Source organism: Oikopleura dioica, chromosome 2 (assembly GCF_907165135.1).
Source record: "Oikopleura dioica chromosome 2, OKI2018_I68_1.0, whole genome shotgun sequence".
Lineage (NCBI taxonomy): Eukaryota > Metazoa > Chordata > Appendicularia > Copelata > Oikopleuridae > Oikopleura > Oikopleura dioica.
In genome coordinates, this window is record NC_137292.1 from 11,061,673 (window position 1) to 11,073,025 (window position 11,353).

General features: G+C 40.1%; 4 protein-coding genes and 1 long non-coding RNA gene across 5 annotated transcripts; 3 read left to right on the forward strand and 2 right to left on the reverse strand.

Moving 5' to 3' along the window:
* Nucleotides 1-630: 630 nt before the first annotated feature.
* Nucleotides 631-2,629, forward strand: LOC145699060 (phosphatidylserine lipase ABHD16A-like). Its single transcript, XM_081776310.1, has 7 exons — nt 631-861; nt 903-1,272; nt 1,319-1,551; nt 1,591-1,861; nt 1,917-2,102; nt 2,148-2,335; nt 2,380-2,629. Exons 1-7 carry the CDS (start codon nt 663-665, stop codon nt 2,463-2,465), a joined length of 1,533 nt encoding a protein of 510 aa, XP_081632436.1. The 5' UTR covers nt 631-662; the 3' UTR covers nt 2,466-2,629.
* Nucleotides 2,630-2,676: 47 nt separating this feature from the next.
* LOC145698244 (rRNA N(6)-adenosine-methyltransferase ZCCHC4-like) lies at nt 2,677-4,018 on the forward strand. The gene is made up of 3 exons (XM_081775446.1): nt 2,677-3,219; nt 3,289-3,551; nt 3,714-4,018. Exons 1-3 carry the CDS (start codon nt 2,693-2,695, stop codon nt 4,016-4,018), a joined length of 1,095 nt encoding a protein of 364 aa, XP_081631572.1. The 5' UTR covers nt 2,677-2,692.
* Nucleotides 4,019-4,951: 933 nt separating this feature from the next.
* LOC145698546 (uncharacterized) lies at nt 4,952-6,635 on the reverse strand. Its single transcript, XM_081775750.1, has 8 exons — nt 6,478-6,635; nt 6,256-6,361; nt 5,966-6,208; nt 5,785-5,881; nt 5,575-5,742; nt 5,414-5,533; nt 5,183-5,366; nt 4,952-5,061 (listed from the first exon to the last, which is right to left on the reverse strand). The coding sequence occupies exons 1-8, from the start codon at nt 6,583-6,585 to the stop codon at nt 5,002-5,004; spliced, it is 1,086 nt and encodes a 361-aa protein (XP_081631876.1). The 5' UTR covers nt 6,586-6,635; the 3' UTR covers nt 4,952-5,001.
* A 1,988-nt stretch (nt 6,636-8,623) lies between these two features.
* LOC145700597 (late histone H2A.1-like) lies at nt 8,624-9,038 on the reverse strand. Its single transcript, XM_081777892.1, has one exon. The coding sequence runs from the start codon at nt 9,036-9,038 to the stop codon at nt 8,649-8,651; it is 390 nt and encodes a 129-aa protein (XP_081634018.1). The 3' UTR covers nt 8,624-8,648.
* Nucleotides 9,039-9,500: 462 nt separating this feature from the next.
* Nucleotides 9,501-10,407, forward strand: LOC145699654 (uncharacterized). Its single transcript, XR_014134056.1, has 3 exons — nt 9,501-9,953; nt 9,997-10,084; nt 10,270-10,407. It is a non-coding gene; the product is annotated as an uncharacterized LOC145699654 (long non-coding RNA).
* Nucleotides 10,408-11,353: the final 946 nt, after the last annotated feature.

Consider the following 11,353-nt stretch of genomic DNA (forward strand, 5'->3'; position numbering starts at 1 on the left):
GAAATGCCAACTAACAAAAGGAAAAAATAAATTATTCAAATAATTTCCAACAAAAAATCTTTCATCAACATCTGACATCAGCACCCACAACCCAGCGCCAACCTTACTAATTTATTTCTTTTATTTTATTTGAAACGCAATTTAAACTCGATTTCTTTTTATTTTCGTTTCTCTTTACAAATTTTTCTTTACGTTTATTTTCATTTACACACATGCACAGTTGTTTACACACTAAGCTTTAAGAGGATCTCTCGGAGGAAATATATCTGTAGTTTTCTAGACCCATTTTACATTTATTTTATCTACAGTAGCTTGTATAATAGAAATTAAATGTTTGAATTGTTCGTAATAAATTTTCCAAAGGCAATGATTGTTCTGAGAAATTCTAACTTTCCCTGATTGATTTTCCGTTATCAGCATTTTGCGTCAACATATCCCTACTACTACTTAAGTGTTACCGCGTATTCCCTTCGAGAGATCGTATTTATAAATGGCCAGGGCACCGTGCCAGACTCTGCCTAAAATTTAAGGATCGTTTGAATTTTGATTTGACCTTGATTGAGGATACTCGTCAAACAAAATACAGTTCTGATGAAATTCCGTGTGCCTTGATCTTTTGTGAGACTCGCCTTTCAGAATGAGCGCAAGACGACACCAGTAAGATGCGATTTTTGCAGTACTTCACCGGGCCCACTATCTTTCGCCATTTTACGGAGAGCAAGTGGGTCATCTACGAGCCGAACTTCGTGGAGGCTCTAACCGGCAGTGCGTTAGGATGGGCAGAAAGTTTGATGTCAACCTATTTGCTGTTTATTCCGTGGTATCTTGCCTACCAACCTTTTAGTCATGGATTTAACAAAGGTGAATTAACTCTGGCAATATTATTTTATAAAGAAATAAAGGCGTGATCGAGCGATACATTTCCATCGGAACAACTCATGCCAAATACGCCGGTTTCTGCGCTGCCACTTGGGTGATTTGTGCTACTCTTCGTGGCCTTGGAAGAACGCAGAATAAAATCTATAGTCAGTATCTCGATGCGTTAGAAAAATCATCATCATTTACGAAGAAACAAAAATATGAGCTCAAGCAAAAGTGGGATATTACGTTTAGTCACTGGCTTGTTGACTTTGAAGCGAAAGAAAATAAAAATATAGAGCTGGATCTTCCTTCAGCTGGAGCATTGACTCCGATTGCTGGAATTATCGGCCATACTTTTGCAAGATGGATGATTTATCCTGGCGCAACACCGTTGTTGAATTCTCTTCTAAGGTCGTTCTATCTTCAAAGATAGGAAAATATTAATTTTAATTTTCAGACCTATGATCGAGCAAGAGAGAAAGAAACTTATCGAAGCAGGAGCTCAGCGAGCCAAAATCCTTACCTCAAACAAGCATGAAATCGACACACTTTTCTTCGATCGTCGGCTTTCTTCCAGAGAAGGAGAAACGCTTTTCATAACTTCTGAGGGGAACGCAGGCTTCATGGAAGTTGGTAGCTTTGCCACTGTGTCAAAGTCTTCGTTCTCTGTTCTTGGATATAATCACCCAGGTATTTCCTTAAATCTTCATTTGTTTCAATGTTCTGTAGGTTTCGGTGGGTCCACTGGAGTGCCCTATCCGAAAAACGATGCAGCAGCTGTCACGGCTGTTATTGACTACGCAAAGCACGAACTTGGCTTTACAGAGAGTCAGATTGTAGTTTACGCGTGGTCCATTGGGGGCTTCGACGCGACAGTTGCTGGCTCGGCGTACAAAGAACTAAAAGGACTTTACCTGGACGCTACGTTTGATGACGTCCTCCCATTAGCTGATAATGTTATGCCGAAAGCTCTGGCGCCTATCACTGAGAAAACTATAAGGTTCTTGATTATTTAGAGTCAGTTATTAAGTCAGAATAGTAGAACGTCTGTTTAGGTCAATTTGGAACCTCAACAATTCACATTACCTCTCCAAGTTCCCTGGCCCAGTCACAATTCTTAGACGAAATCACGATGAAATCATGCAAAAATCCCCCCGAATCGTTGACGACAATCGCGCGAATCAATTATTATTCGATTTCCTTGACAATCGCTACCCAAATCTCATGACAAATCGAGCGAGGTACAGTTCAATTTTGCAAAATAGTAGGTCATAATTAATTCTAAGGTCAAAGCTAAAAGAGTACCTGGCAATCGGGAGGCGAGATGAGGCGATAACCTGGATGCAGAGTCAAGTGGACATTCCTATGGCGAGAAGTATCGTAGAATCTTGGCAGAATTCAAGAGACGCTTCTACAACTACTTTGGGAGACGACATGGACGAGGAGCTAAAGCTTACATTAATTTTATATCTAGGTAAGTTCATTCATGTAGTGGTATGATATGAGAACAAATTTTAGTAAATAAACACTTTGTAACAATGGATGGACCCCATGGTCAACCAGTTCCCATTCAATTGCTCGATATCCCGTGGAAAATGCGCTAGAATATTTCGGATTTCACACCAACAGCAATTTCAACTCTAGGAAGATATTTTAACTGTTATTCAAGCACCATTTCATTGTTAACAACTGGTAATAAACAGAAAATCGCTGATACTCTAAAGAACAAACTTTATATTGTTAAACATGTTGACATGACAACTCTGTATTCATTCAATCGAAAAGAAAATAAATTCATTTTCGCAGAGCATAACATCTCGTGCATCATAGAATGACTTCAAGAAAGCGCAAGCCTGCTGATAATCTAAGAGGTCTCAAGCCAGTATTTCCGGAGAATTACCCTGAAGGCTTTCCGAATTGCATTCATGGTCCCTTGGTTGAATATTCTTCGAAAGATGGGGAATCGGTTTTCTGCTGTTCTTTTGACAGAAAAAATGCCAACTGCTCTAAAATGACGAAGAATAACAAAAATCCAGTACAGCCGTCTAAAATCAAGAGAAACTGGCTTTCCAAATTTAAAACGATCGGAAAGAACTCGACCCAGGCGCAGTACTTTTTCAACGAAGAATCGAAGAAAGTACTCCTGAGCTTGGTTGACAAAAAACAAGTGATTCTGATCGGATGTCCCACCTTGTTGATACCAATGTTGGACGAAGGGAAAGATGTGATCTTGTTAGACATCGATGAGCGATTTTTTGAGTTTTTTCCCTCGAGAAACTTTCGCAAATTTAACCTTGTCAACGGGTTCTTTTTTGATGGAAATGGATTAGATACAGGAACTGTTCTATTTAATTATTTATTCACTTTTTAAAGCTTTTATTGAATATCAAAGGAAAATAGATAGAGGGGAACATGAGTTTATTTGAATATGAACAACGAAAAAGAAAGGTTTCCTTCTGACAGTGTTGTCATAATGGATCCGCCATTCGGAGTCATGAACGAGATTTGCGTCAGAACGATGCAGCTTCTCGCTCCTGAGGGACGACATCTGCTTTTGAAACCCTACTTTGAAATACGTTGGCTCGAAGGATCTCTTGGCTTTATAATGCTCGACTACAGGGTTGATTACGAGGCACACCGGAAGATGAACAGGAACAAAACCGTGAGGATCTTTGTTAATACAGGCAAAGGCTTGGATCATGAATATTTTAGTTAGGCGAAATAAGTACTGCCCCTATAGGCATAAAGAACCCAACGTAGATAACCTTGGCCAATAATTGATATTTATCTTCACCGAAAGTGGCGGTCGCCCTGAATCAATTTTTCATATAACTTTCAAAGCCAATGAAAAGACGAATTAATACCGCTCCCCTCGCCCGAATACAAGTTCTGCGACCTATGCAACAAGTTCGTGCATCATTCACAGTCACACTGCTCTATTTGCGGCGCGTGTGGAGACATTTCCGGCCGAGGAGTTGTTCACTGCAAGAAATGCGCTGTGTGTCATGTAAAATCGCATGTATTCTGTTCAAAATGTACAGTTTGTAAACCAGAAGGACACAACTGCGCAGACACGGCAAAGTGTTATATCTGTAAAAAGCCAGGGCACAAAGAAAGTGAGTGCAAAAGATCGAAGAAAAAAATAAAACGGAATTGATTCGTTGACATTTTAACAGCTTTGGGAAATAACTCTTCATTCCTAAAACTGGGTGTATTGTGGTCGTATTCTAGGGCCGCCAGGGATTTCTTTTGCAGAGCTTTAACTGAGTGCGATGATTTCTTTTTGAGAATAGTAAGAACTCTTTCCTGTTTGTCGATGCACAGGTGACTTGAAATAATCGAAGTGGTATGAGCTGCTGTTACAACAAAACGCATGTTTCAACATCCCAGGCCAGTCAATCGCTAACCAAATCAGTGATCCAAGCAAAACAACGAAAGGCGAAGTCAGAAAGATGACTTAATTTGCAATTACAAGCTGTCAGCAACTATTTTTGATGACTTGAATAAACTGTGGAACAGTTTGTCCGTCATAACTTTTTAATTATTTTTATGGTCGAACGAGGAATAAATACAGCAGTGCGTTTAAGACAATTCATCAATGAACTTTGATCATGTCTCGCTTTCTTACTCGGGATATCTCATCAATATCCCCATTTTTTCATTTAAAATCCAATAAATTGTCAGCAATAAGATATGATCATTCATTATCTTTTGCTCTTGTGCAAAAATGAACAAAAGTTCATGCATCTCCTTCAGAATTTATGTGCGTTGTGTTAAACTTACAGCCAACACCAAATTCAATTTGTCCCATCTTCCGTTCTAAAAGTAAAGATAAACACCTGTGACTGCTTGTTGCTGCTCTGGGTTCAAAATGATAAACTGTTCAGCCCCGGTGTGCTCTGACTCAACCATTGTAAAGCTAGAAAACATTTTTCAAATCGCTCTCGTCTTCTGTCTCCGCTTTATATTTACTAGAGTTAGTTATTAAATGGTTCAAAGTTAGTCCGCGAAAAAAGCTTCAATAATTCAACGACGGCAGTAGAGAACTAGCCATCAACGAGGTCAATTATGCAGGTCCCTAATTTCATTTGTCGAACTCTTTTTTCTTTTTCGAATTTATTATTACGTTTACAGTTTTGACTATTCTTCGTCTCTGTCGTATACTTTCTCTCGGAATACCATTCGCCTGGAGCCAACGTTCTAAATATAGTGTCATTTAAAATGCATTTGAGTGCGTATTATATTCACATTATTGAAAATATCATGCACATTGTCACTAGCCATGCGATAATGCACATTTAAACTGAAGTGCATTACTTACAAAGTGCTCAATTGCTTGTAGTGCTGCTGCATGTCTAGTGTCTTCCTTTGTGAATCCTTTTGCACAGCAGACAAGAGGCGGAATACACCCAACTCTCAGTATCGTCTCTCGCAATCCGTAGTTATCCTTTCGTCCTCCAGCTCCTTGGGGTTCGAAGACTGTCACCAGAAGATTGTAACGCTTGCTGTGAAAAACAATAATTTACACCAATTAATGAATCGAGATAATTACCAAATCGCGTCGAGTACGTTCATAAACTTGTCGGTAGCTTGAAGTCGGTACAGATCTCTCGCGTCAATGTTGATGTAAGCTCCGCGATTATTCCGATATCCAAGGAATGAATGGATGTTGCTAAAATTCGTTTGCAACGAACAAATCTATGATAGGCTCACCTTCTTTCAACCAAGTAATCTTTCGTTCTGCGAAAATTATTCTCCTTGTCAAGCTCCTCGAGTTTCTGCTCGAGTTCGTTTTCCTTCACTAGTTCGTCTACATCACAAGATTCAATCTTTTGGAGCATGTGACGGCACGCCTCGCGCCTAGCTTGTTTCTTGCTTGAGCTAAAAAACACTTGAAAAGTTAAAATTCAAAAGCTGAAAAACCTAAGTCCGCTTGTCTCCAACTTCAGCGATGCGATTGTACAGGTGACTTTGAACTGCGTTCCGTACAAGTCGTCCCAGAACACTGGCTTTTCAATTGCTAAAATCATTGATATCTTTTGTCGCAAGAAAAATTATTCTGAATAATATAATGGTCGTTGTTGATGAATGATTAAGAACAAACCTCGTATCTGTAAAAACTCAAAAAGCTTCGAAATCGGGTTGTCAAAGTTATCGTCCTCCACGCCCAAATACGGCTTGGTAGGACATCTGAGTCCTTTGACCATTCCCCTCTCCTCCAGAACTCTGAGCATCATTTCAGAAGCCAAGTGCTTGGCGCTCTTTTTCTTCTGGTTTGTTCCGCTGGTGATCAGCCCCGCGAAACTGCACTGGCACTCGAATATATTCGCCGCGCATGTTGCATCCTCTGCGAGTAGACATGTTAATATTAGCATGAATATATCGACGACTTACCAATTGTCTCACGAGTCATTTGGCGAAATGCGTAGTCAAGACGCGAATTTAACCCGCCTTGTTTACTGGAGATCGCTGCTAGCAAAGAACAGGGCGTTTGTTCCCATTCCTACAGTTCAGGGTTGAAACTTCCAATATTCAAACAATATAATATATATAATTCAAATTGTCCGACACTTGCGCCCAGATGTCTTTCAAGCACAAACTTTCATTTTCAACCCTTTCCTCGCCGAGTGTCCAATTCTTAGTCCCTCCAAAACCTCTCGATCCACCGCCCTTCTTCCAGTAATTCCTCTTCATCATCGGCCTGAATCTCTCTGCGCCGGACATTTTCCTCTGAAAAAGGCTAAAAGTCGAAGAAAAATAAAACTCGCCGGCTCAAATAATTTATTTGTTATAAATACAGCCTTAGCCCCAAGCCTTGTTTTCTCCTTCTGGCGTTTCTTTTTCGACGGGCTCTCTTTTCGATGTGATTCTGGAAATGAAGCGAAAGGCAAAGGAATGCGATGGAGAAAGATCAAGCGCCGGTAGACACTTTTTCGTGATTCCGTCGATGACGTCACCTGATTATGACTCTAAGAAGGCTCTACCTGAAGACTTCAGTTCTGATTCGTTTGATTTCTTCGTCTTTCAAGAAGTCTGAAAATTGATCGGGATAATGATCGACTGATGACATTTTTTTTTCTAGATATATCCAAGAACTTCTCAGTTAAATTTTCGAGGATTTTTGCTTGGAAGACGTACAAAATGGTTGCTATCTCAAGGAGACCTGAAATGCCAAGAATCCCCACCTCTCCAACATATCTGATATTGTCAGACAAATTCTACAAGCTTTACTGCAACAATACCCCAATGAGGCGGTGAAATTCAAACAAGCCCTACTACAAATGAAGAATCTCTAGAAATGTTGTGGTACTTCTCAGGCATCAGTATATAAAGAAAGCGGTGGAAATGCGAGCCATTCAAAACGCATTTTTAGGGTGACAATTCTACTTCTGAAGTTAAGATTCTGAAAGTGTACTGTTATGGCAGCACCCATTTATTTTCAATAAATGGGAATTCGACACATGTCTTCACTTTCTCATTTTCATCACGCCTCTGTTCAAAAGAAAAGAGATGCTTCGAAAAAATTTTCCGAAAACATTTTCAGCCTCAAGTAACTCCTTTATCTGTCCGTAAGTCTTCCAAACCAACAAAAAAGAACGAGAACTTAGTGATCTTGACAAGAACGAGCGCTGTCTGAATAGATGCCAGTCTTCTAAAAATGACTGTATCAATGTTTGCGATGAAAACGACTATACTTGTTCATCTCGTTGTGAAGCTGAGTTTTTTGACTGTCGTTATGCATGTCCTTGTGAAGAAGGTTGCCCAGTTGGTTGTGTTGAATGTTCTAATGCAGTCTGCAATGAGAGAGAGTTCCTTTTTATTCTCAACTACTGGAGAGCAAATGAAGATGTTGGATATCTTTTGAATCTGAAAACGGAAGAAATAAGCTACGCGACGGTCAACTACAACTCTCTCAGCATTGATGATTCGTGTTACGCATTCCTCGGAGACAAGCACTTTCTTCTAAGAGGATCAATGAATCCTCATCAGATTCTTACCTTTGAAAGTGAGACCTGTAGCTTGAGAGAACACGGTGTCTTGGGTACATCGCATGTCGATGGAATGTACGGATCCTGCGCGGCTTACAACGAGATCGCGTACTTGTGTTTTGATGAAAATGGCGTCGATCAACGAGGATGCCAAGGATTCGATGGAAACGATCAGATTCGCGTCAAGCAAAAAAGTACTCATGCGCACGATTGGTCCTCAATGGCCGTCTACGATGGCAGAATGTGGGTTGTTGGTGGATGTGAATCCAGTGGTTGCTACAATCACGTCGAATTTTTTGACGGAAACTCGTGGCAACTATCAGTACCTCACCCAGACTCAACGATGTACGGTCATTTAGTACTTGGGGATGAAAATGGACTCTATACAATCAGTGACGTGGCAAATTATGGGGAGATCGGCTTTCGATACGGCGTGCGAATATAAGACGGGCACAGCTGGGCTGATTCGGGCGAGCTTTCTCAAGCACAAAAGTTTTCTTACGGTGTAAACGCCGGTGTGATTGTTAATGGCTACGCGTATATCGGGAAAGAGTAAGTTATCTTTTTGAGAAGGTATATTTTCAATATTTCTAGTGTTCTCGACAAAGCAAAACTTGAACCAAGCGAATTTTCCGCCTATAGTCTCGGAAATGATCCTGATGATACAACTTTATGGCTGTATTATTCGCCAATGATAACTGTTGATGGTCCGATCTGTTCTAGACCGATTTGAATAAAGTTGTTTAATTTGAATTGTGGCCCTTAAAAGGGCCGGTTTTGCAAGAATCAGTAAGAGGCTTACTCCTTCTTGGCGGTCTTCTTGGGAAGAAGAACGGCTTGGATGTTGGGGATGACACCACCCTGAGCGATGGTGACACCTCCGAGGAGCTGGGTGAGCTCTTCATCGTTTCGGATGGCGAGCTGAAGATGTCGAGGAATGATTCTCGACTTCTTGTTGTCTCGGGCGGCGTTGCCAGCGAGCTCAACGACCTCAGCGGTGAGGTACTCGAGGACAGCGGCCATGTAGACGGGAGCGCCAGCACCGACTCGGTCAGCCCAGTTGCCTCGTCGAAGCATTCGGTGGACTCGTCCAACAGGGAACTGGAGTCCAGCCCGGGCGGATCGGGTCTGGCTCTTGACGCCCTTTGCTCGGCCCTTGGCAGCGGTCTTCTTTCCTTTTCCGGACATTTTCGTTTTTTTGACTTTTCGAGTTGGTGGTTGCTCAAAGTGTGAGGCAATCGGGGCCCGGGGCTGTTTATATAGGCACATCGGGGAAGCATGTGAGTATCTAGAAACTCGATGGAAAAAAGAAACTCGAAAACAAGTTGGCGTTCGATATTTTTCTGGGGTGTCCTTCCTGGTAAAATCCTTCCTGGTAAAAATCCTTCCTGGTAAAAATCCCTTCCTGGTAAAAGAAAAAGTTTTACCAGGAAGGAATTTTACCAGGAAGGGATTTTTACCAGGAAGGGATTTTTAAATTGTGAAAATGTTCAAATTTGAAAAATAAGCTTATCATCTAAAAAAAATATCTGCTTTACCCCCCTCTCAGCACCTTTTTTATAGAAAAAAGTTTTCTTTCATAATTTCAAATTTTGGAATTTGCGCGCCATTTTGCGAATAATCGTGACTCATTCTTCCCACGCTCACGAATTAATCAACTTATTTTCAAATCATTTTTGACTGAGAATTGTCTGAGAAAAGAAGAAAGAAGATAACTGAGAATTTAATAATTTGATTAATTTATTCATTTTTACTTCAGTTTTTCTGCCCACTTTTTTTTCCATATAAGCGATTCTATCCATCACTGCTTGAATGAAATCGTCCTGTTTGTTCCCAACCAGTGTGTTTATTCTTGACAATTGAAGAGTCATCGCTTTTATCAGCCGCTAATCGTGCGTTGTATCTGTTATTTATGCGTTCTTTTTTTAATCTTAATTGGGATCCTTATTGTCGGGTCCCATTTTTTTATTTCAAGACAGAAAAGTCGACGTTTCTTCCTCTTCTTGGTTTGTGTCGGTGAAACTGCCATCAACGATCTTCATTTGCTTTTTCAAGAGAAAATACTGACTCCGGGAACAGGACATCAGCGCGTACGCTTACCAGGTAAAAAATCGGTTCAAACCAAAAGTAAACATTTTTTTTAAAGCTAACGGTAAAAATGGACCAGCGAAACGAACTTCTGACAGAACTTGGCGTTGAGGACATTGGATTAGTGGCGGAAGAAGTCAGAGCAGGTAATTCGCTTGAGCCAGGGCTTTTTGAAACGGAGAGAAATCAGCAAATAATTCTAAAGAGCGTAAAAACATTTTACGCTGGTCATTATCAACCTCTCAGCACCACCAAGCAATAACACAGAGCGGTAAGCATGTCCTTCAATCGTTGTTTAATACCCTCTTCTACCGTAAATAACAAACTCTAGTGAACGAACGTACATGATGTTTATCGAAGCGCTGACGATGAATTTGGAACGAGTTCTGTTAATAAGAGGCAGTTGGAAAGAAGTAATCACAGCATACGGCTAGAAGCAAGAAGAAGCCTACTTTGATCTCGTTTAAAAACAAAGGCAAGTTGCATTTTAAAAATCACGAAATAACAATTTTATACTGCTGGAGGATATCTATTGTATATTTGATATAAAATGAAGACAGTCGAAAAAAGTAAAAATGGAATAAGTTTTCATAGATTAATCAAAACATTTTCATTGAGTATGATTTCTGCAATGCGATTTCGTAAATTTTTAATTGGCTCGTAGTCTTCTTCTTTGATTTCTGGTTGTTCCGCCACCGCAAGTCTCACCAGAGCAATCAAATAGTAAGGAACTAAGTCATACCATTTTTCAACAGTAGGAATAGCCTTAATATCAATATTAATCTTAATTTCTTCAAGATTATCAATCAAGTAAGAGTTATTTCAATCATTCCTAATGGACAGTATGTAGAATTATGTCGAACATAATTCTTCAGAAGATAGTTTGAAAAGCGGCGCCATTCACTATCAATTTTCTCCAAAGCACAAATTTCTTCTTCCACAAGCTCAATGAACATCAAGTTGACGGAACAATTATATAAGGGAATGTAAGGTATCGCGGTGCAAAGTTCCCGAATTGTTTTTGCGACGGGCTTGTTCCAATCATCAAGTTTATACTCGTACAAAGCATTTCGTTGTATTGCTTTATAGTTTTAATAAATTTGACAATATATATACTTATCACCACGCAATCGACAAAAATTGTACACTTCGGGTATAGGGGTTAAGAAAATGAATCTAAATTAAAACGTCCATTGGCCCAAGTGAAAGCTGCAGTAAAGCTGATTAACTTGACCATTGAAGGAATCAGCAATAGCTTTTATCCATGACGATTCATAATCCAAGCTAAGCGATTTCAAATTCGTCAGGCCCGCTTTCCAACGAACTCCATCAATCAACAAACAGTAGTCCTCACTCTTTTTGCTCGGAATAAAGGCAGCAAGCCGGATGGCCGAAAAGTTCTTTGATTGATTCAT